The 24,742-nt window shown below is 40.0% G+C and overlaps 2 protein-coding genes and 1 long non-coding RNA gene across 3 annotated transcripts in view; 2 read left to right on the forward strand and 1 right to left on the reverse strand.

The window, feature by feature from the left end:
• The first annotated feature begins 586 nt into the window (after positions 1-586).
• On the forward strand, positions 587-6,104 carry rfk (riboflavin kinase). The gene is made up of 4 exons (XM_034091209.2): positions 587-1,152; positions 2,072-2,223; positions 3,947-4,049; positions 4,373-6,104. Exons 1-4 carry the CDS (start codon positions 1,071-1,073, stop codon positions 4,543-4,545), a joined length of 510 nt encoding a protein of 169 aa, XP_033947100.1. The 5' UTR covers positions 587-1,070; the 3' UTR covers positions 4,546-6,104.
• A 1,112-nt stretch (positions 6,105-7,216) lies between these two features.
• Positions 7,217-24,742, reverse strand: part of pcsk5b (proprotein convertase subtilisin/kexin type 5b) — an 85,874-nt gene continuing 68,348 nt past the window's right edge. The window contains exons 27-37 of the mRNA XM_034090517.1: positions 24,497-24,703; positions 24,150-24,233; positions 14,174-14,360; positions 13,867-14,081; positions 12,906-13,148; positions 10,992-11,225; positions 10,724-10,904; positions 10,416-10,633; positions 9,465-9,565; positions 9,073-9,286; positions 7,217-8,677 (exon numbers count right to left, since the gene is read on the reverse strand). Coding sequence (XP_033946408.1) covers positions 8,256-8,677; positions 9,073-9,286; positions 9,465-9,565; positions 10,416-10,633; positions 10,724-10,904; positions 10,992-11,225; positions 12,906-13,148; positions 13,867-14,081; positions 14,174-14,360; positions 24,150-24,233; positions 24,497-24,703 — 2,306 coding nt within the window. The 3' untranslated portion in view covers positions 7,217-8,255. The remainder of the gene's footprint in view (positions 8,678-9,072; positions 9,287-9,464; positions 9,566-10,415; positions 10,634-10,723; positions 10,905-10,991; positions 11,226-12,905; positions 13,149-13,866; positions 14,082-14,173; positions 14,361-24,149; positions 24,234-24,496; positions 24,704-24,742) is intronic.
• Positions 16,659-17,826, forward strand: LOC139434492 (uncharacterized). The gene is made up of 3 exons (XR_011643843.1): positions 16,659-16,768; positions 17,119-17,210; positions 17,592-17,826. It is a non-coding gene; the product is annotated as an uncharacterized lncRNA (long non-coding RNA).

Here is a 24,742-nt window from a genome sequence, read left to right on the forward strand (position 1 = left end):
TTTTTTAAATTATTATTATTATTAATATGAAGACTTTTTTTTGTATCATGAATGTGGATAAATACAGTATTTTAACAATAGGCCTTAGTATTCTATTTTTTCTCATTTGTTATTTTTTTAATCTGTTCGAAATAAAGATTGAAATGAAATGAAATTAATGTGGAAGCATTTGAACGAGGCCTGAAAGCAATAATTGTTAAATTGTATTTAACTGACAGTCAATATTATGTCAATGTATGTTGCTCCCTGAGCCATGGTCATAGGCCATGGTTAGGGTGCCAGGGGAAGCATAGTCCACTTGTCGCCCTCTTGTGGTTTGATTCAGGAGACTACCAGCAAACCTAGCAGTTAAGTCAAGAAGCCCGGCTACCATCAAGACATTTCCAAAAACACAAAGTTGTATAGGAACGACAGTACACTGCGTCTCTCCTAAAACTCGCCGTGCGACCCGTCGCTAAAGGTGCAACACTTTATTTGTTATCAATTAATCATCCACATGAGAAAACCTGCGTCGTATTTCCACGGATGAGACTGTGAATGCCTCACACGTAATAGCTGTATTTCCTACAACACCTGAACACAACACGGTCCGCTTTGGTCACGCGGTCGATGACATCAGCAGCAGCGTTACTGACGTTGATATGTAACGATACATGTAATATTACACCACACATGCAATATGTCTACTACTTAATGGTCACTTACATACTGAGAGTGGAACTAAGCGAAACCGGGACCGTCATTTGTTGAGAACTCAACTCCCAAAAGCGTCGGATAAAACCGTTTCAGGAACCAGGAGTCTCTATTGAAGCTAACAGCAGCTAGCCTAGCTGGTGAACTTTTACCGTCGTTGCTCATTGACAATCAACGTTATCTAACTCGAGCAAGCTAACCAGGCAGGTATAGCTTCGTGCTAGGACGGACTTTGAACTGTACCTGGGGGAGATTCTGGTTTTGTTGATTGTCAGAAGAGTTGCTAGGTGGTGCTGCTGGCTGATTTACCAGTCCGACTTCCTTGTCTTGTTCGAGGTCATTCTGTAGCGCCAGCTGTTATCGGGAAGCTAGCGGTCATGAAGAGCCTTCCGTATTTCTGCCGGGGAGAGGTCGTCCGAGGCTTCGGGAGAGGAAGCAAAGAACTGGGGATCCCCACTGGTGAGTTTATCATCTTCCATTAATATATATGGGTTTTTAAGTGGCTGATAGCTCCCGTAGACAACGTTAGGTCAGTCTGATTGGGTCCAGACTCCAGAGTAACTTCATCAGAGAGAGAACCAGACTATATCATTAACATCCACAGTCTGTAGTTGTTATGCAACACATCTATATAACATATATACCCAAATGTGCACTCTGGCGATTCTGCAGGTACCTGAGTTATCATGTATAATGGTTTCAAAGGTTTAGTTACCGACGGCATTAGTGACCGCTTTTTAAGCAGGTCTCGAGTGCGCACCGTTTTTTGGACTCGGGTAAATGTCAGTTGAGTAAAATAACTTGACGGATGATGTAAACTGTGATACTTACCGAAATTATAGTTTATATGAGATGAGGAATGTTTCCAGAAACGCGTCGTGAGCGTGCAAATGAATGGAGAATAACTTAATAACATGACGCAGTAAAGATAATGTATCACTTAAGTGTAAAATCTAATGAAAATATTCTCATGTAAAATCATCAAAGCATTGAGTAATAATAAAGTAACACCTTTTAAATAATATAAAAATGATTAAGCCACAAGGTCCAAGAAAGAGTTTGTTTTGTTTTGTTATATGAACATTTTCAAACCGGCCCTCTTGTACTGTAAATCCTGTAAAAACACGTATTACTTCTGCCAAACTGCGACAGGTTGCTTGATTTATCCCACAACATTCATTACATTTTAGAATATATGATTCTTGAGCAATCCACATCAGATTTACAGAACAGTAGTATGTCTAGGCATGCAGGGTTTCTAAACAGTGAATACATTTGTAAATGTTTCTCCTAAAAGTGCTCTGTTTTAAATAAATAGTCAGACTTTCTAATGCTGACCGGTTCTGATTCTTCCCCCTCTTCGCTCTCCCATCTCCAGCCAACTTCCCAGTCTCAGTGGTGGACCATCTTCCTGCGGATATCGACACAGGGATCTACTACGGCTGGGCTTGCGTCGGTACCGGTGATGTCTTCAAGATGGTGATGAGCATAGGCTGGAACCCATACTACAAAAACACCAAGAAGTCCATGGTCAGTATTATTAGAAGGCAGTATTCACTGCAAACTGCTTGGTGTTTTTCAGTTTAAGAAAGTGTTCGCATTGCAAATCTATGTATAAGTTATCAAATCTGTTGTCTTTGACAAGGGTTTAAAACCAGTAATGTTGTAGTCAAAAAAGCTGTGGTCCTTCCACAATGGTAAATTACATATTTTTATTTTAAAATAAAGAAATAACTGCTCATTAAAAAAAAAATAGTAACTCATGTGTTGATAATAGCCGCGTTCACACTGCGGTACTTTTCCCACAAAGGTTCATGCGAACTTAGTTCATGATCGCGTTCACACCAAAAAGAGCCGGTACTAAAAGTAGTTCATGCGAACCTTTTTACCCCCTCGAAAGTCCCTGCTCTCTAGCAGGGACTACAGCGGCTCTTTTGTGAGAAAATAGCTATATGTCTGATTGGCTGGGCGAATTGCAAACCACGCCCCGTAAAACTCCCAAAAAGTTTTGTGAAGCTGCCATTTTATTATCCTCGCATTAGCATTATTAGCATTAGCCCAGCGCAGAAACGCAGAGAGACTAACTTATGGCAACACAAAAGAAAACATGGGAGCGGTGGAGATGAGGAGGTGTTGGCGTTCTGGCGATTTACTCGGAAGGCTTCAGTAGAAGCTGCTGGGAGTCCCAGCAGCTTCTACTGAAGCCTTCCCCAACTCCGGGGACTTCCGGACGGGGACTCCGGGCGGCAGTATACGCCGTGAAGTGGGTTGCGGCCTGCCAGTAAACCCAAAGCAGAAGAAGAAGAAGTGACGTCAGCGGCTTCATTTGCCTAATCCACCCCCAGGGACTTTTTCTGGTGTGAACGCAATCTGTACTTAGTTCATGCGAACTAAAGAGTTCGCATGAACTAAGTTCGCATGAACCTTTGTGGGAAAAGTACCGCAGTGTGAACGCGCCTATTGTAGAAAAGAGGCTAAAGCTGCTTTAATTAGCAGCCAAAACTGTTTAGTGGAAATAGGGATGTTTTCAACATGTTTTTATTATGACTATGATAGTACCGTACACATTGGACAGCCTCGGTACATTTTTCAGCATTTATTTTGCTCATCTGATTAATTTGAATGATTTCAGACGCAGGAGCAGGGCTGAATGCAAGACATTGTAATACATCCTGGTTTGTTAACACTGTCAGGGAATAATTCTGTATACATGTTTACCTTTCACCCTCTGACGCAGATGCCGAGCCTTGGGCAGCCGCTATCTCCCTCAAGGAGGGGCTGCCCTAGCATTTTGTTGTTACCAGTTTATGACTGGGCAACCCTCGGGCAGAGGTAGTTATTGTTGTGGGACACCTGGAACACATCCTTCTCGGGGTGTAGATGACCCCGAGCCATAAGCTACAACAAATGTGATTCAGTGTCCTCAGCTGTTTAGTCTACCTATTGAAGAATGTTGATTATTACACTCTGAACTAGTTAAAACCTGGAGCTACAGGAGGGTTCTACAGAATTGATGTGGCATCTCTACCGTGTGGTCAAACCGTGGCCCTGTGATATTTCTTGTGAATTCTCCGGCCGAAGCTCCAAATAAACCGTCAGTGTTTGCCATCAAAGCTCCAGCTCGCCTCGTGTCTCTGAGTCCTGACTCCAATGCTACAGAAGTTTCCCCCCACAAACACCACAACAGGAATGTGGTGGTACAACACATTTGACAGTAGAAGTTCTCTTGTAAACATGACCTTTTTTCTTATAGGAGACTCATGTGATTCACACATTCAATGAGGACTTCTATGGAGAGATTCTCAATGTGGTCATGGTGGGCTACATTCGTCCAGAGAGGCGCTACGACTCACTTGGTATGAAATCCTTCTCTCTCACGCACTCACACAGTGGAATTCAATAGATTTATTGGAATGAAAGTATAAAAACTATTTTGCAAAAGCATTGAAGTATAAATTGAACACATAAATAAAATACACAAAACCAATAATTTGAGCACTAACACAATAAAGGTAACAGTTTTCCATTTGGATATTATTATAACTCACTCAAAGATCTAAAATATAACCCGGGTCCAATTATCCTCTTTTCCCTCCATGATTTCCCACATCCTATACTCTCATTATTCTTCTCTTCGCACCTGACTTATTTTCTGCCTGTCTTCATTCCTCCCTAACAGAAGCGCTAGTTGCTGCCATAAACAACGACATCGAGGAAGCCAAGCTCAAGCTGGAGCTCCCGGAGCATCTCAAACTAAAAGAAGACAACTTCTTCACCAGCGTTACCAGCCTGTCGTCAGCACCGCCCCCCACCACCGCATCCACATCACAGACTATTATGAACGGTCACTAACAGCTGCTTATGACTGTAGCACTTTGTGCACACACATGTTCATCACACACCCCAGAACAACACAATGGTTTCTATTGACACACAGGTGTTTGCACTCATTAACATGCACAGCCTCATACTGATATCTCTAAGCTATCACCATGACTGTACATAATGGTACACCAACCTTCTTTTCTTTCTTTATTGTATTTTCTTTCACTTCCTCAATGTGTCTCAACTATTTAAGTTTGTGTTTATTGCACACAGCCAGTTAGATGTTTATTTGTATACATTCACACCAGATTGCCTCATATGCACAACTGTGTATGAATCTCTCGCTCTCACTGGTCCTGCTGTATATTTGGAATCTTGTATGTGAGAAGGTACCTATTGAGTCCTAATGAGGTCATTTTATTTTGATCTGTAAATACCAAGACACTAACGGCCTGTAGACCCAACTCTCGTCTCTCTCTCTCTCTCTGGTTAAAGACACACATACGATACATGTTATTTCAAATGTTGGGCATTATTATCAGTAAAAATAAAGAACTGGTCGTTCTGTTGGATGACTTTATGCAACAATGTGGCTAAATGCAATGAATAAGTGGAGCTTAAATTATACAATTATAATGGTATTAAAGTATCTTCTAGCTTTCTTCGTGAGAAAACTATTTCCCTTCCAGTGGGGCACTCACTCACTGCCCTAAAAATACGAATGACCCAATTACACTGGAATTACATTTTGATTTGGGGTTTTTGATGCATTATGCAGGAAGAATATCGTATTGCTATGGTTATTTGATAACTAGCAAAATGATTATTGTTTAATGGAGATAAAGTTTTGGCTTTAGCTTGGCTGATGCTCTGACCTACAGTCCGTGAGTCACAGGTTGTTTGTGTGTGTGGTAAAACATTGATGGATGATATGGGATAACGTATAGGGTCACAGTACCCGGCTCTGATCTGTACAAAGTGTAACAGTCACACAAATACACATTATATTCTTGATATATATATATATATATAACAGTGTTACCCTTTTTCCATTTGAATCTTTTATGTCAACAGAGACGTTGGAAAACAGTTTGCTCTGACAGGGGTTTTTGGGTCTGTGGGTGTGAACAACTGTTAAGAAAAAATAACTCGAAACATTCTAACATACAACTACAATTCTGTGTGTACAATTATTTGATCCCCTGTAAATATATGTTTTAAATGAAGTAGTCATGTGATTTTGGGTTTAAAATCTGTATTGCATTTATGTTATTTAGGGAGACATGACTGAAATGTGTGAATGTGGACATTCATCATGCCACAGTACCTATGTTAATTTCCAAACAAGAGCTTAGCTGTTTTCCCCTCTCTATTATTACTCTGGTAGTTTGTGTTTGTTGCTTTTCTCAGTTTAGTTTCTTTACTGACAGGGAATGACAGAATCAACACGGGAAGCAGTACTTTAATCATGTCGACAAAATGTCTGCTGTATAAAGCGTTCGTACATAATGAATGCTACATTATTACCCATAAATTCATCCTCTAAAGCACTTAATGTACAGAATAAACTTCAGCGCAACTGTCAATTGTGATGTGCTTCTTCTTCTAACCGGTCGAAGATTTTAAGAGGAGCGTTTTCATTGCATGTCTGGAGTAAGTAAGGCCTCATTTCTTGCAATTCATTATTGTAGTTCCTCTAGTACACATGCACCAGGAGTACTGTGCGTTCTTGCTACTGCATTTGTTGTTTTGGCAGCCAAGTCATAATGATGTGACACCATTGCCTAATGCCCAGCTAAATGCTGCTAATTTCTTCTTATCCACAGATTTAGTTGTATTTGAACAATTTAATACAAATTATACAATATACAACCCCCCTATATTTATATTCTCCCCTGCTGCTCCCTCTTTAAACTACTGTGTATTCAAAAACTAGAAGATAAGCAAGTCCTTCGACTCCTTAAGGGTCCCGTTTGTAGAAATGTGATATGTACAGCACAAGCTAAAAGGAAGTTGGTGTTTACAGTAAAAAAATATGTTCCTGTAATTTCATTTAAGAGCTGATTCTTAAAGTTTTCCTATTACTGTTTTTACTGACATTTCAGTCCAAAGCATTTAACATGTTATGGCTCAAGAAATGAAGGCCATTGTCAACATAAAACACTCAATGGGGAGGGAGGTACCGTGGCAGATGTTCCTGAGTCAATGTTGTGTCTATTTGTTAGTCTGGTATCGGATAAGACTCTGGACTCAACCTGCTCAGGATAAAGAAGGTTGATCATGAAGCTTATGAATTAGATCACAACTTGGAACCTTACAATCTGTCTTTTGGTAATACGTTAAGACTTATAACTTGGGTGCCTTCATTTTAAGTTTGTGTGAGAATACAGTTCTTAACATTAAACAGACAACAATGTGATCTGATAAAACCCCCATGTGACACAGATAAGGAACCAGTTTAATAAGGACCAAGGCTCAAATGCAACCATATTAGTGTACTAAGCTCAACCATAAAAGGGAACAGCTAACTGCATGCACCTGAACTCACCTCTGTACAACAGCAGACAATATAATGAAAATGCACACTCTTAACACAACTTAAAATCCAACTTTATTATGAAAGAACAATTCACATTTAACCTCAACCAAGCACAGAGAAATATCCTAGTTATTTACTCTTCACACACTGGGTGGGTGGGTGGGTGAGATGAAGACCTGTTATTATCTCAGGGAGACAGCCATTAAAGGCAAATGCACAAACCTAAGCTAAAATATCTTTGAGGGAAAAGTCCTCCAAAAATAATTTCTACTGCAAGCTTCTTCCATGTTTTGAGCAGTAATCTGGAAGCACACACAGACAAGCAGATGCCAGGATTGACTGAGGCCTAAACAAGATAGAAACCTGTGAGAAAGTGTTTGCTTTCTTTGTAAACAAACCTGAACCCATCCAAACAGTGCAAGGTTACAGATCAAATTGTGCTTTTGTGTAAAGTTTTCTTTGAATTATGAGCTGCCTCCTGCTGTGCGATATGGGTGATACAGTCCAAGTTACAAAATCAAACAACAACTCTAAAGTTACAACTGTGACTCAATCAAAGCTTTAAACTAGATAACGTATTTCACATTTATGTTCCCAAGTAAACTGTGTTGTTAATAACATAGACTAACATTTGTAATGAAGAAATAATGTGTGAAGTTTTATCTTTCAAAAATCAAAGTTTTGTTTATTTAAATCTAGCTCTGCCCATTTTTACTAATTTGAATGTATAATTGAGAAAGGTTGTCTTAATATTAAGCAATATTAGCGGACAATAACTATTGTGTACATATACAATATTTTCTTCAAATACAATTATTTATTCTATTAAAAAAATGTAAACAAAAGCATGAAATGAATAAGATTGTCAGCACGCCTGAGGTTCTGAAAAATACATCTAATTCCTCTTTCCAATAAAATGAATAGGTTGAATTATGTTGATTAGATAGCATTTCAGTTCCAGACATTATACATGTTTTATTATGTCCCATATTCATTGGTAAATAGCTAGTATAACTTAAATGTCTTGAAAATGAAATGTAAAGCTATTGAAAAGCATTGATGTGTGCTTATAACCCTCCCTCAACCACGTCTCCTCTTACTGCTGATTGAGCTCAACGTTAGCTCAATACAAAAACAGGCATGGTGAAAAACTATTTAAAGGAGGAGCCATTTCTCTCCAGTCTTTTGTGTCCTCTTTTCATTTGTATTGGTAGCTCTCATCATCATACTCCAACTCAATCTCATCTTCATCCAAGAGTCCGTACTTGAACTTCCGGTACACTGTCCCATCTTGTCCCATGTACACAATATCCTCATCATCTTCGTTGTCTTCCTCGTCACCCTCACATTCAACGATTCGGTCATTGTACTCCCCATAGGAAGAGGTTGTGGGTTGTGAGGCAATGCCTACTTGGGTGTCCAGTTTCTCATAGCCTCCAGCTTTGGTTTTGGGTATGATGGCGAGTGTTTTAGATCGTGCGTTGAGGAAGAGGAAGACTCCTCCGCCCACAGAGAGGATAATAAGAACACAGACCGTGATAAAGAGTTTGGCAGTGCTGCCCTGAGCCTGTAACTCTTCTGCTTCCTTCAAAACAAAGTTGACACCCTTGATGCACTCCACTGAGAAGAAGGAGATGAAGCACACAATTAGGTTACAAATGTGATTTGTATACTGGGTAGGCCTATGTGTTTTTGATGAATCCCTCTCTAGCACAAGTGTGTTATACAATGCTCTTGTTTTGCTGGAATGCAGGGTTGTTTGTGATTGCTAGAGGCCAAAAGAGCTGGGGAAATTACTTAAAATAGGAACTTATTTTCCATGATTATCAAATACAGGAAACCCCTGTTAGGCAGGAAGATACAACTCGTGTTTACACAGTGGGAAGGCCACCAATTACATGAATTATACAGGGTAACCTGACTGATGACGCACACACACACGCTAACTATATTCCAGGAACAAGACTCAACACAGTTTTAATCTGTGTGTGCTTTGTGGGAAGGTTCGTGTTTACCTTGTGAGGCCTTGCAGTCACAGCACTCCCAGGGTATTGGTTTGTTGTCATGGTGTGTCTCATTTCCACAGCAGGACAAGCAGCGGCCATCTTCAGACAGGATCTGGAGTGCGGGACACACTGTGCAGCACCACGCGCCGGGACCGCGGCAGTCCAGGCAAGATGGGTCACATGCCTGGCAGTTTGGCTCATTGCTCGTGGAATCAGACCCTGCCTAGAGCAACATATGAACTCTGTGTCATTTGCATTTAATCTCTTACTACTGCTTCATGACTTACAGTACAAAGCAGCCTTGTGTAAACTGCAGCTATCACTTTATTCTCAGGCAATTGTGATAGTTAGCTGAATAATAAATAACAAACACTATGATATAACAGTCACGCTGCTGTCACCTGTGGAGCAACGTAGAAGCCTAAAAGACACTGGGATGAACAGATGCCTCCCATAAACGTGTAGCCTTCATAGCAGGACTGACAGGCAAGAGCACCCTCATCTGGAAGGAGAGGGACACAGAGAAAGAGAGTTAGAAAGTTAGAGAGGGATCACACAACAGGAAATACTGTCAAATGTCCTCACATGGTTGAAGGGGAATTTTCAGATTAAAAAAACATATACAAAGGAGCAGCTGAAATCAATATAGCTTCAGGGGAAAATGTGATTGATAAAACATTTATTCTAATAACACATATTATACCAAATAAATTGTTCTGGTGTGTCCTGGCTTTTAGGGGTTTACGAAACGTCTACACAACAATTAATGCTCAATTATCACACAAGAACACAGTGGCGAGATTATCACATTCAAAGTTGAATAGATTTTCCTAATCTATAATATGCAGGGATGTGCATCTTTGGTGTTCAGGGGGACAGAGATAGAAATAAAAAAATAAACATAATTGTTTTATCTTTTGGCACGTACTGTAGGAGTCACCACATCCCCCAACTTTTCTCTATGCAGAACCTGGTGTAAATTCTAAAAGTGGAGACAATCTTTCCTTTGGGGGGCATCCTGAGAAAGTAAAATCCACTTGGGGTCCAACAGAACAATAGTTTATAAATGAAAGACTCGATCTATTGATTCCTCGAATATATGTTCTCCTTTTCTTTCCCAAATACCCTCCTGCATTTCATTGATTTAGTTTGTTACTGTTATTGCTCGTCTGTGAACTGTCCTGTGTTTGGCAGTGGAAACTGGATGGTGGAAATAATTAAGGTGGATAAATGTAAATAAATATTATGTGTACAGTGTAACATTGTGTTCTCCGTGTTTCTGAGGAGAAAAAAAGATACCAAAAGAGAAAAAAAACACATGGCAGAAACAGGCCAAGACAGGCTTCCTTTACCGCTGCAGGTCTTGCAGGTGGGGTGACACTTGTGACAGGTTTTAGACCGGCTGTGTTGGTAGTAGCTTGAAGGGCAGCTCTTCAGGCACTGCCCGAACTGCCTCAGGTAGACGTAGCCTTCCCGACAGTCCAGACAGTTTCTGTTTCCACGACCCCAACACTGGGTACACGAGGGGTCACATCGCTCACAAGCCAAGGTGGTGGTGTTGCCAAAGTGACTGAAAAGGAGAGAAGGAATCTGTTTAGTTGATGATGTTATTTAAAGGAACATTTTAAAAAGAGACTGTATTTCAGTCTGTTCTTCTAACCTCTCTGAGCAGGTTTCCACGCAGTTGCTGCCCTGCTTGAAGAATCCAGATTTACAGTCGTTGCACTGCAAACTGTGACGGCCCACACAGGACTTGCAGCTGAAGTGGCAGCGCTCACACACACGTTCGTCCCTATCCTCTGCATAGTAACCCACAGGACAGTCCTGCACACACGTGTTGTCTGATGGACACAAAGTTAACATTTTAAGAAGGAGAAGATCCCCTTTGCTGGACAACAAGCATAACATTTATCATTGAAACTACTTACTCAGGAGGAAGTGTGTCTCGCTGCAGCTGAGGCAGTGGTCATTGTCCGGCCCTGAACAGCGGTGACACAGTTTGTGACACTTTTGGCACTCCTTGTTATGGTCCAGGTATGAGGTCAGAGGGCACTGCATGAACCCCACACAGTGTCCGCTGGCATCTTTCGTCATGTTGATTTTGCAGCTGAGGCAGGATGAAGGCTCATGGCCTGAGCAGGTCAGACAGGACCTGTCACAATCTGGGGAGAAGGAGAGCTATATATCTTTAATTGAATAGAGTAGTATTTTCATCTACACTGAACAAAAATATAAATGCAACACTTTTGTTTTTGCTCCCATTTTTCATGAGATGAACTCAAAGATCTAAAACATTTTCTATATACACAAAATAACCATTTCTCTCAAATGTTCACAAATCTGAAAAAATCTGTGATAGTGAGCACTTCTCCTTTGCCGAGATATTCCATCCCACCTCACAGGTGTGGCATATCAAGATGCTGATTAGACAGCGTGATTATTGCACAGGTGTGCCTTAGGCTGGCCACAATAAAAGGCCTCTCTTAAACGTGCAGTTTTGCTTTATTGGGGGGGTCCGAAAACCAGTCAGTATCTGGTGTGACCACCATTTGCCTCACGCAGTGCAACACATCTCCTTCGCATAGAGTTGATCAGGTTGTTGATTGTGGCCTGTGGAATGTTGGTCCACTCCTCTTCAATGGCTGTGCCAAGTTGCTGGATATTGGCAGGAACTGGAACACGCTGTCATATACGCCGATCCAGAGCAGCCCAAACATGCTCAATGGGTGACATGTCCGGTGAGTATGCTGGCCATGCAAGAACTGGGATGTTTTCAGCCTCCAGGAATTGTGTACAGATCCTTGCAACATGGGGCCGTGCATTATCATGCTGCAACATGAGGTGATGGTCGTGGATGAATGGCACAACAATGGGCCTCAGGATCTCGTCACGGTATCTCTGTGCATTCACAATGCCATCAATAAAATGCACCTGTGTTCATCGTCCATAACATACGCCTGCCCATACCATAACCCCACCACCACCATGGGCCACTCGATTCACAACATTGACATCAGAAAACCGCTCACCCACACGACGCCACACACGCTGTCGGCCATCTGCCCTGAACAGTGAAAACCGGGATTCATCCGTGAAGAGAACACCTCTCCAACGTGCCAGACGCCATCGAATGTGAGCATTTGCCCACTCAAGTCGGTTACGACGACGAACCGGAGTCAGGTCGAGACCCCGATGAGGACGACGAGCACGCAGATGAGCTTCCCTGAGACGGTTTCTGACAGTTTGTGCAAAGATTCTTTGGTTATGCAAACCGATTGTTGCAGCAGCTGTCAGAGTGACTGGTCTCAGACGATCTTGGAGGTGAACATGCTGGATGTGGAGGTCCTGGGCTGGTGTGGTTACACGTGGTCTGCGGTTGTGAGGCCGGTTGGATGTACTTATGGTAGAGAAATGAACATTCAATTCACGGGCAACAGCTCTGGTGGACATTCCTGCTGTCAGCATGCCAATTGCACGCTCCCTCAAAACTTGCGACATCTGTGGCATTGTGCTGTGTGATAAAACTGAACATTTTAGAGTGGCCTTTTATTGTGGCCAGCCTAAGGCACACCTGTGCAATAATCATGCTGTCTAATCAGCATCTTGATATGCCACACCTGTGAGGTGGGATGGATTATCTCGGCAAAGGAGAAGTGCTCACTATCACAGATTTTTTCAGATTTGTGAACAATATTTGAGAGAAATGGTTATTTTGTGTATATAGAAAATGTTTTAGATCTTTGAGTTCATCTCATGAAAAATGGGAGCAAAAACAAAAGTGTTGCATTTATATTTTTGTTCAGTGTATTTAGCATTATTAAAAACATTTTCAACGTCCCTACCTCTGCATTCATTGGTAGTGGCATCATAGTAAGTGTTGTCTGGACAATTAACCCGACACTCTCCGTTGTGGCGCACAGCTTTCGGGTTGATGCACACATCACAGTCATCAAAATCCGGTCCGTCACAAGAGGCACAATCGGCATGGCAACGTATACACTCCTGTGACACCTCGCTGGCAAAGAAGCCATTGGGACAATCATCCTCACACTTATCCTTATGCAGGAAGTAGTACTTGGCACATTCTGGGAGAGAGAGAGAAAGAGAAATAAGAAGTGGAAGAAGCAGTGTTGTTGGTATTGATGTAAAACAATGAAACAATGAAAAATATGGTCCGGTGACAAAAAAAGTATTAATATTGCAAACTGGACATTATGACCTATAATGAGTCAATGTAACAATTTTTTCGTCGATTAGTCAAGGGAAGCCCTCATGCTCTTATAAACAATCTCATCACATCAATCCGGACTCAGATATGTATATATATATCATTTTTCAATTACATTTTATCTTTAATTGTAATAATCTTTTGTGAAAACTGTACGTTCGATCTCTCTCTGTTGCTGCTAAAGCTCCTGAATCTCCCCACAGGGATTAATAAAGATACATTTTATCTTATCTTATTCGAAGATGCTATTATTAAAACTACTCGGATCCTGACTAATGTTGGTTTTGTCTGTTTTATCTTTCCTATAATAATCTTTTCTCTTCTCTCTCCTGTATTCCACTACCTTCTTGTCATGTGATTTTCTCTATGTCCTTTATTCTTCACCTTTCACATTTAAGCTTCATGGCTGAAATATTTGCAGTCCAGTGAGCAGAGAAGGAGCTCTCTGCATTTTCTCTTCATCTTCCCTCTCCTCCTAGTCTCCTATGTCACCTTTCAAAACAGCACCTCTCTTTAATTCTCTTCTCCACATCTTCCTTTTCTCCCCCTTCAAATTCTATCCTCAGCTTACTTACTGTTACACAGGCCATCTTGATTGCACTCTGTACACTGAGCTGGACAGCGATAGCATTCTGTCTCGGTGGCGTAATATCCCTCGAGACAGTGAGACCTGCATGAGTGCTCCAGCAGCAAGAAGTGTTCCTCACAGCTCAGACAGTGAGAGGAGTTCCCCCTGCAGGACGCACACTCTGTGGCACACGGCCAGCACACAGCATCTTGAGGAAACCCTCTAAACAGAAACAGGAAAGAATATTGTAACATTGATGTATTTTGATTGTGTGTATATTTGCAAGCCCAGAAATGTGAGAACAGGGAATGCACCTCTGACAACTCGACACACACGCTTCGTCCTGGAGGAAAAGCCCCCTGTGGCAGCGCTGGCAGTGCTTGTCGTCCTGGCACGAGAAACAGCCTGTCACACAGTCTTCACACTGGCTGGACGCCTTGTTGGAAAACGTGCCAGCTGGACAGCGAGACACGCAGGTCTGATGAGCAGTCAAAAAACTACCTGATGACAGAAGGAAAAATCACACAAAGGTACAAGAAAAGACTCTCTGTGGTCAAAAGCATACAACAAAAAACACAACTCTACACTATTCACATCACTGTTTTATACTGTACATTTCTATGAAGGTAGATATGGTGCAAAATGTGAGAGCGTGTAAAACCTGATGTGAGCACAAGCAGAAAAAAAATCTGAGTTTGTGTGCTTACATTTACACTTGTATAAAATATCCACGCAACTGTGAACCAAATGTACACTTGTATAAAATGTCCACGTAACTGTGAATCAAATGTACACTTGTAAAAAACTATCCACGTATCTGTGAACCAAATTTGAAGTCACAGAAGAAGAAAAAAAGTTTTGTAGCTTGTAGAAAAAAAATGAACTTAGAGATGAAATGTTCACTTGCAGAAAAATACATATTTTTTAAATATATTTTCCATTACAACTGCAACTTTATTTATTACAACCTCTCAAATCAGTCATTACAACTTGACGAATCTGCTCTGTGGCAGTATAAATCGACGAATCTGCGGTCTTGACTTTTGCTACACTTCTTGCGATAAATGTGTCGCAAAAGTAATTTTCACCTGTAGATGTGGGGGGAGGGAGGGGGGTTGGAGCCATAGATATATATAAACACTAGATGACTCACACGCGCTGCTGGCCAATGGAGACCGACGTTGCCACTTGGCCGCCATCTTGCTACAGGCAGTGCTCTCATTCATAACATTATGGTTTACTATTTAAATAACCATAGCTTGCTCAATTTTCAACCGATTTTCAAACGGTTTGGTTTTTTATAAACATCAAAGATGTAGTTATGATACTGCATACTCATGGACTTTCATATGAAAATAACATTAATCAGATAAAGCAATAGCTATCAAACGGTAGCAATAGCTTCCATTTATTTTATTATATTGTCAATATTTAAAATAAATTATAAATAAATTATAAAATTAAAATACATTTATATTTTATATATAAAAATCGGTCTCATGTTACCACTCTGTAAACCAAGAGTTGTTAATTGAGCAATGCCTTAGCTTGAAGAATAGGGACACAACTAATGACAATAGCATATGTTGGTATATTATTTAGATATTCACACCTTTATCAGAAGAACCAAACCAACATAAAATGTGCTCAGACAGGCCAGTTCTGTCTAATTTATCACAATTATTTTTGACATGAGATCTTCATATCATCCTAGTTTTGTATTTAGTTTCTAGATTTGTAACAAATCCAGAACCTTTGAAATATGTTATTGAAAAAAGACCAAGAATAATATAAACTGTACCATATGTCCTTCTGTAGTCCATTTGTGGTTTGTCTTGACTCACCCCGGCTGATATATCACACAATCCACTGTTTAAATTGTTCCCTATATTGCCCCTATGCCCCTGTAAGGTGTCCTTGGGTGTTATGAAAGGCGGCCCCCCAACATAAATGTATTATTATTATTAAGAAGAACAACTTGGTGTGGTGTGGAGGGGATGTAGGAAGCAGGAGCAGGTGGGGAGAGATGGGGCTTCAAGGTTCGAGGTTATTTGTTTTAAATGTGTCTTGCACACAATAAAATAAAATACAGTATACCACAACACCAATAAGACACACAGTGACACATGGCACACTAACAATCAATCATCGTCCAGCCTCAGCTTTGGTATTCTTTCACAACCATGTTATGGGTTTATTAGACTGAGCAAACATAAACATATGTGGTGATCCCACGGGTTCTTGTTTGCAGACAGCGGCGATTGGAGCATCCGTAGGCTGCACAAAAGTCCGGCATAGTCAGGTACTTCTGTAAACACAAAGCCAGCAAATTCCTGTATCAATGCAAGATGTTTTTAACAAGCCAAACCACGTGGAAGAAATCATGTGTAACTTAAGTTTTGTTGAAAAGAAAGACCAGTTCTGCCTCTCCCACTGGTGTAAAGTTGCTGGGTGAACTTTGTAATACTAGGTCTCACTGACAGCCTCTTGTTATTAGCCAGCTAATAAATACAACCACATACACAAAGAAAAGCTGCAATTTCAACATGTCCAAGCATCCTGTATCATAGCCATGCTAATTATGTTTATAATAAACCAAACCGTTTGTAAATCAGTCAAGATTTCAGCGAGTTAAGAGTATTTTTGTGCAGATCACTCACCTTACAACAGCTACCATAACGCGAATCAGAGTAACTGTTGACTGTAGCAAGATGGCGGCCGGTCAGCTACGCTGGAAAATCTCCCATGAGCCATCTAGTGTTTATATATATCTATGGTTCTGATACCTCCAACCATAGATATATATAAACACTAGATGGCTCATGGGAGATTTTCCAGCGTAGCTGACCGGCCGCCATCTTGCTACAGTCAACAGTTACTCTGATTCGCGTTATGGTAGCTGTTGTCAGGTGAGTGATCTGCACAAAAATACTCTTAACTCACTGAAATCTTGACTGATTTACAAACGGTTTGGTTTATTATAAACATGATTAGCATGGCTATGATACAGGATGCTTGGACATGTTGAAATTGCAGCTTTTCTTTGTGTATGTGGTTGTATTTATTAGCTGGCTAATAACAAGAGGCTGTCAGTGAGACCTAGTATTACAAAGTTGACCCACAACTCCACCAGTGGGAGAGGCAGAACTGTTCTTTCTTTCAACACAACTTAAGTTACACATGATTTATTCCAAGTGGTTTGGCTTGTTAAAAACATCTTGCATTATGATACAGGAATTTGCTGGCTTTGTGTTTACAGAAGTACCTGACTATGCCGGACTTTTGTGCAGCCTACGGATGCTCTAATCACCGCAGTCTGGAAACAAGAACCCGTGGGATCACCTTTCACGTGTAAGATATGACAATATTATGACTAAAATTAGGATAATCGTTAATTACTTAGTGGATGTATGTACATTACAAGTCCTGCTACACAGGATCAGTGGGGCTATGTGAGATAATAGTATTGCAATATTGTTGTTGACCCAGCCTCTTTAGAATATGTTGTTACCATTTCTTTACACAATTATTTAATGTTTCTATTGGACACCTTTTTTATTACTCTTAGTGTGGTTGTCTTATTCTTAAAGTAGGCTATACATACATGCATACATACCAAAAATATGATAATTTCGGTGTGTATTTTTGTCCTACCCTTAATGTTAAAGGAAAGAAGGGAGGAACATGTTGACAATAATTTATATATCTGGCTACCTTTCTCATGTTTTTAAGGTTTCCCAAAACCAAAGAGAGGAGGAGGCAGTGGGAACTCGCCCAAAGAAGGGACGGTTTTGTTTCCTGTGACAGGACACTGCTCTGCAGTGAGCACTTCAGGAGTGAGGAATTTGACCGGACAGGAGACGCAGCACTATGTTCCCCACATATGTTTATGTTTGCTCAGTCTAATAAACCCATAACATGGTTGTGAAAGAATACCAAAGCTGAGGCTGGACGGTGATTGATTGTTGGTGTGCCATGTGTTCTTCTTAATAATAATAATACATTTATTTTGGGGGGGCCGCCTTTCATAACACCCAAGGACACATAGGATAGTTTATGTTTAAATTGTTCCCTATATTGCATAGGGGCAATATAGGGAACAATTTAAACAGTGGATTTTGTGATATATCAGCCGGGGTGAGACAAGACAAACCACAAATGGACTACAGAAGGACACAAAAGGACACATGGTACAGTTTATATTATTCTTGGTCTTTTTTCAATAACATATTTCAAAGGTTCTGGATTTGTTTACAAATCTAGAAACTAAATACAAAACTAGGATGATATGAAGATCTCATGTCAAAAATAATTGTGATAAATTAGACAGAACTGGCCTGTCTGAGCACATTTTATGTTGGTTTGGTTCTTCTGATAAAGGTGTGAATATCTAAATAATATACCAACATATGCTATTGTCATTAGTTGTGTCCCTGTTCTTAAAGCTAAGGCATTGCTAAATTAACAATGGCACATCAGAATGTCCTGATTTTTTCTGGGTGAGTAGATGGGCTGTCCTTCTATCACCCTGCAGTGAGCAGCCTGTCCTCCTACAAAAAACGACCAAATAGGTCGATTGTTTAAGCACCAGATTACGACCCATAGCCACGTTTTAAAGTGTAGCACCTCTAGTGGTCGTGTAAGAAACAACATGCTCCCGTTTATTTACAAATAACCCTCTCTGGAAAATCCTAAATTGTAGAACAGTTTGGCCATTAAAATGCTTTTTGATTAGATTTCTAGCGAGAAGTGTATATTGTACTTTTATAATCCACGTCCAGTGGAAGTGTAGGATCTATAGTTTGATAGATATTACGAAGATGATTTGAGGTCTCGCCAGGATAACGTGTATATGCGGCAGCTTCCATGTAAAGTTAGCGTGGGTGAAAACAGTATTTCCGGTCTCGAAGTTTTCATAATAAAACCGGATATATTCCCCTCACTGTCAAATGATTACACAGTGATATCTGCATTACTCATCCACTAAAATACATCAGTTTATCCTTGTTAATTACACAATATTGATTGGTTTAAATGGTGTACAATGCTTTTGTGTTTTTAACCTTCGAGTCAGAGAAACAAATAGTTTTTTAGGAGTTTAGACACTACAGTTTCCGAAGACACTACACTACCCAGAATCCCCAGCTATCGTTTGGGACTACAACATCCGCCTTGCTTTACAAACCCCGTGATTAGTCATCAAGCCCTGTGATTGGATGTTGGAGTGGCAGTGCGACAAGGTTACGCTGTCAAACAGCTCTTTGAAATGGAATGGAACCACGGCAGACTTTCCAAAACTGGAATTGGACGGGTCCAGCCCCCGGCTCCAGCTTCCCTCCCCCCCCCCCAGAACTACACATGCTGGCTATTGTGTGTTTCGCAATATATGGCACGTCTCTTTATAAGACGTTTTCGTATTTCCCACAATTAGAAGTTGGCAGTATTAAACGTGTACACCCTGGAGGTTTAGGGGATACGAAACACAGTGGTGTTATCAATTGTAAAACATATAATTAATAAATGGTGAAATAATATACCCACATGACACCTAAGGTCAGAAGAGCTTTATTTAACAGATGGTTTTATGTCTACCCCTCCTGTTGTTCATTGATAAGCCGGAAACATGCACTTGTCAAGGTTCAGAGGCAAATTTTGCAAATATGGCAGTAGCCATCGATCATCTTAAGATAAGATAAGATATACTTTATTGATCCCAAGTTGGGAAATGTTTTTGTTACAGCAGCATGTACTACTTTGTTCTACTCCACTACAATTCAGAGGTTAACCTGGTATTTTTACTCTACTACATTTATTTTTGTTACTTTGCAGATTCTGATTAATGATGTGAAATATAAACAACCCTTAAATCAGACTTTAGTTACACCTGAGTAAAATTCAGCCTTATCAGTTTGTCTGTTTTGCACATCCTCCTGTTAATATCTTTGGACGTCCTGCACTAAACTGTTTTATTGTAGAGATCACTACAGTATCTTCTAGATATTTTCCATTCTATATTTCTATCATTGACCCCTATTTTGTATGTAGGCTACTCTTAATATTTAAATGTTTTCATCAATGACTAAATAAATATAACTTATTCAACAACTACATTCAATAACGTGCTTTAACCACTAGGAGGTGCGGTTTAGACCAGTGGTCTAGTTAATAAAACATAATAATATCGTACATAATATGATTATTCACTTTATTGTGAGTTTAAAACAGAACGGTAAAGGAAAATACAGTTTCAGTCTCTCGATGTGAAGCTTATGCATTGTACCATGAACCTGTATAGACCTGTAACAGTCAACTGCATGATGAGTTGGAAAGGTAGTTCAGAAAATCAGTAATATCTTTAAAAAGCTGTGCACCGTTATGGTGTAAATACAGACTATCTACTAATTGGATCAAATATAAAAGTCAGCCGAATTAGTGTTGATACTGCAAGGAGACGTATTGTGTGAAAAGAAATGGAAGATGTTGTTTAATTGTTGATATATTTATGGTTCACGTCACGTATTCAGTTTTGGCGGCATCTCTTCCAGTTTGTCAAAAGGTCTTCTGATCAGGGCTCTATAAATACATATCTAGGGCAGATATGTAATATTTAATGCAGCCGCACCGTGTATTACAATGCCGTTATGTGATGACCTTCAAATAGAAAAGCAAGAACACTCGGAATAAAGTATTATTATTATTATTTTTAATGTTTTCCGATTTCATATCACATAAACACCATATCCCGACGTGCATTGCGGCGTGATTTTAGCCAAACCTTTATCAAAACCTCTGAAAAAAGAAATGTGTCTCTCAGAATCGAAAGAGAAAAACCTATGGGAAAAACACAAAAGCATTGTACACAATTTAAACCAATTAATGTCGTATAATTAACTAGGATAAACTGATGTTTTTTTAGTGGATGAGTAGTGCAGATATCACTGTTAAATCATTTGATCATTGGTTTTATTATGAAAACGGCGAGACCGGAAATACTGTTTTCAACCCGTAACTTTACATGGAAGCTTGCCGCATATACACGTTCTCCTGACGAAATCTCAAATCATCTTCGTAATATCTATCAAACTATAGATCCTACATATCGACTGAACGTGGATTCTAAAAGTACAATATATACTTCTCGCTAGAAATCTAATCATAAAGCGTTTTAATGGCCAAACTATCCTACAATTTAGGATTTTCCAGAGAGGGTTATTTGTAAATAAACGGGAGCATGTTGTTTCTTACACGACCACTAGAGGTGCTACACTTTAAAACGTGGCTATGGGTCGTAATCTGGTGCTTAAACAATCGACCCATTTGGTCGTATGAGTTGGAGGACTTGTTGGCAGTGAGATGAGTCTTGCATCAGGGAGATATTTCGTTTTATTCTTATCTAAACACAGGGCTGATAGCTCATATATGAGATTTCAATATGAGATTTCAAAGGACTTTTATTTTGAAACTCCTTACATTTTACATTTACTCGTGGTAGTTATACGTAGTTTGTTTTAAATAATTATTGATCACATTATATAGTACATATTTCTTAATTTAATATGTTTGGTTTGTTTTTATAGGTGCTTTTGTTATTGACCGAGTAAGCGCTGGGATTTTACCGTAATGCTTCTAATATTCGCACCCCAATATCACGTGCGGGCTGGCTTGACTGTGTTTTCCCAAGTGGAGGCTGGCTTGACCGCAGTCATCTGAAGAACGAACCCAAACCTTGTTGTTTTTATTAATTGTATTACAAATTGATATCAAATAAACAGTAAGCATTGGTAACACAATTTCTAAAGTTACAGTAAAATAAAAAGGACCCTGACTCGGACAATACACAATCCAAAATGTTCAACAGAAGAGAATCAGTTATATTGTTTGTACACATGGTACTTTACATATATATATCTGTGTGTTTAAAGTGTCCAGGTGATGCAGACAGGCTGGACCAGAGAGTGAGAGACAGAACTGGACTCCTCACAGCAGTGAACTTCAGCAAAGGTACTAAGACTCTTTTTTCATACTGTACACAGAATCAAGAAAGATATTGGTTTAAATGAATCCTAATATTCATTACCGGCAGAACTGTGTGCACACATGGATGTATAATAAGAGTGTGCACAGCGCAGCAGCATGTCTGTGAGGCCCCGCCCCTGCACGCAGATGAGAGAGAGATCTCTTTTTAAATATATTGAAAGTTAGAAACGGAGATGGTTCGATAAAACGTGCAAGATAACGTTTATAGCATTTCTTTATTGTCGAAATGATGACATTTCATAACGGGATAAAATCAAAGTGAATGGCCTGCTGCTGCTGAAGGCATGGGGCAAATATAAGTCCTTTGCCTAATTTATAAAGTAAACCTTAGTATCTCACTAGCAGTGGCAACTGCAATCAGTTACAGCCGCCCTAAGTCTGTAGCCAAGTCTAATAACACCAGTGTACACGTTGCTGTGTCAATACAGATATTTATTTGTTAATTATTTGTCTTTACTAGTCATAGGCTACACCTGGTTTATCGTAGCAAGCAGTGGAAACTCCCCTCAAGAAGCGACAATTGCCAAGGGCGTTGCAACCCTCACTTGCCAATATGTCATCATAAATATAGCACGTTTGTTTATTTTAGCAAACCATGCTCCAAGTAAAATTGAATATAAATGATAATGTATAATCTTTTTGAAAAACAGAGATCGCACATCAGTCCTGTGTACAGATCAGTTCGATAAAGTCATGCCTAAACAGCGACATTTTACACGATAAATACGGGTTTAAATAGCAGCGTTTGCCACGGAAGGCGAGTGGCAGCTACAGTAAACCTTCTCTTACTCTGGCATCTTGTGGCAACTCCCGTTGAGCAGCGGCAGATGCCTCGGAAAGTTGTGGCATCTGTGGCATATGCCGGAAGGACTTGCCACAGCTACCACAGAGTAGCGGCCTCTGTGGCATATGCCGGAAGTACTTGCCACTGCCTGCAGATGCCACGAAATGCGCTTGCTGTCTCTCGTTGACTGTTGAGTTGCTCAGTTTTTTTAGATTGTCAATACTATTACATACTGTATAACTAATATCTCAGGTTAAGAGGCACCTTCAAATAAAGATTGGTCTTTAAATACAAGTCAAGGATCTAGAACTGGTACTTAGTTTTAATGATACAGTCTGGTTATTATGCTGTTTGGAGGAGGCATCACAGATAAGAGCACTAACTAGCTGTACACATGTAACACATGTACCTTAGCTTGACTTAAATGTATTAAACGTATAGTTCAGTGATGGCAAAATATAAATAACTAATGTCATGCAAAAATATTAATATTTGCTTGATTCCAGAGTTGAATATTTAGCACAATTGCATACAAACGTTAAGGGATTTTAAGATTCTGAAGTCTTCGTTCTAAATAGAAAATAGCATGGATAATTTACAAAGGCTTTAAAAACACAGCAGGAGCCCAAGACAATTATAAAACTTGTCATTATTTCAGTACAGTTCAATTGGTTTTATTTTCATAAATGGTTATCAACCGTTAGTGCCAAAGCAGTAGGCTATAATATATGAATTACTGCTGTATAGACTACAACCACTACTTGTTTAGCTAGCATAAACTCAACAAAGCTAGCGTTAGCTGGCTGACTGACGTTATTTCGCCGCTAAACTGCACGATATAAAACGGTGGTCTTCAAAGCGGATTTTATCCTCAATCACAATAATAATATTCAAAGTAATACTGGGCAAGTAATGGGCAAAACTTACCGTTGATTGACGCGCCATGTCAGCGGACTGGTGGCCGTTAGCCCCGCTGTCATCCGGTTCGACCTGACTGTGACTGTGACTGACCCAAGCCTCGTTGTTCTGATAGCTCCAACCCCCCTCCCTCCCCCCACATCTACAGGTGAAAATTACTTTTGCGACACATTTATCGCAAGAAGTGTAGCAAAAGTCAAGACCGCAGATTCATCGATGTATACTGCCACAGAGCAGATTCGTCAAGTTGTAATGACTGATTTGAGAGGTTGTAATAAATAAAGTTGCAGTTGTAATGGACATTTTTTTTTTTTTTTCAGCATACATGTGATTATTAATATTCAAAACAAACTGTACATATTTGAATATAAACATTTTAGGTATTTTTTGTTGATATACTTTATTCAAATCTGACATTTAGGGTAGTATCCTTTTCATCCATATTGACAGCGAAAGAAAATCGCAAGTTATGTGTCAAAACATAGAAGACAAGCCGAGTAAACATATTTTCAGAGGCTCAGTCTTGTTGCATACTGACAGCAAGATTTTACCTGAGTAGCAGCTGTTGCAGTCCTCCTTCCCCTCAGCAGAGCACGTCTTACAGGAGGAGTGGCACACCTCACATTCGCCCTGACCTGATGGTTAACAGCAAACAGAAACCAGGACATATGTAGACATGATTGACATGGAATAGAGAAAGTAATGAGAGGGGAGGACCCCACCATGGGATGAAAACTAGAATAAATGAGGTATTATTGGCTACCCTAATGATACATGCTTTAGTAGTTGACAATAATACTTTTCTTTTAAGTCTGGTCTGGTTACAGTTTACAAATAAATGTAAAGACAAGTAGCTAATGTTTAGTAGCATACTGAGATAAATAAAAATGTTCCGTACTGTTTCTGAACTGTTTCTCTGGACAGGAAGCCAGCTGTCGGCTCTCTAAACACTCCCCGTTCTTCAGGGTGAGTTCCTCCTCGCAGGAGTCACAGTCGTCATACTGTGGCCCTCCACAGGTACGACAGGCGCGGTGACAAGGCTCACATTCCCGGCTCTCCTCATCCACATAGAAACCTTCCTTACAGTGATCCACACACTTGTCGTCTGAGGAACACAGATTAAAATCCGATGCAAATCACAGTT

Source organism: Pseudochaenichthys georgianus, chromosome 9, assembly GCF_902827115.2.
Source record: "Pseudochaenichthys georgianus chromosome 9, fPseGeo1.2, whole genome shotgun sequence".
NCBI lineage: Eukaryota > Metazoa > Chordata > Actinopteri > Perciformes > Channichthyidae > Pseudochaenichthys > Pseudochaenichthys georgianus.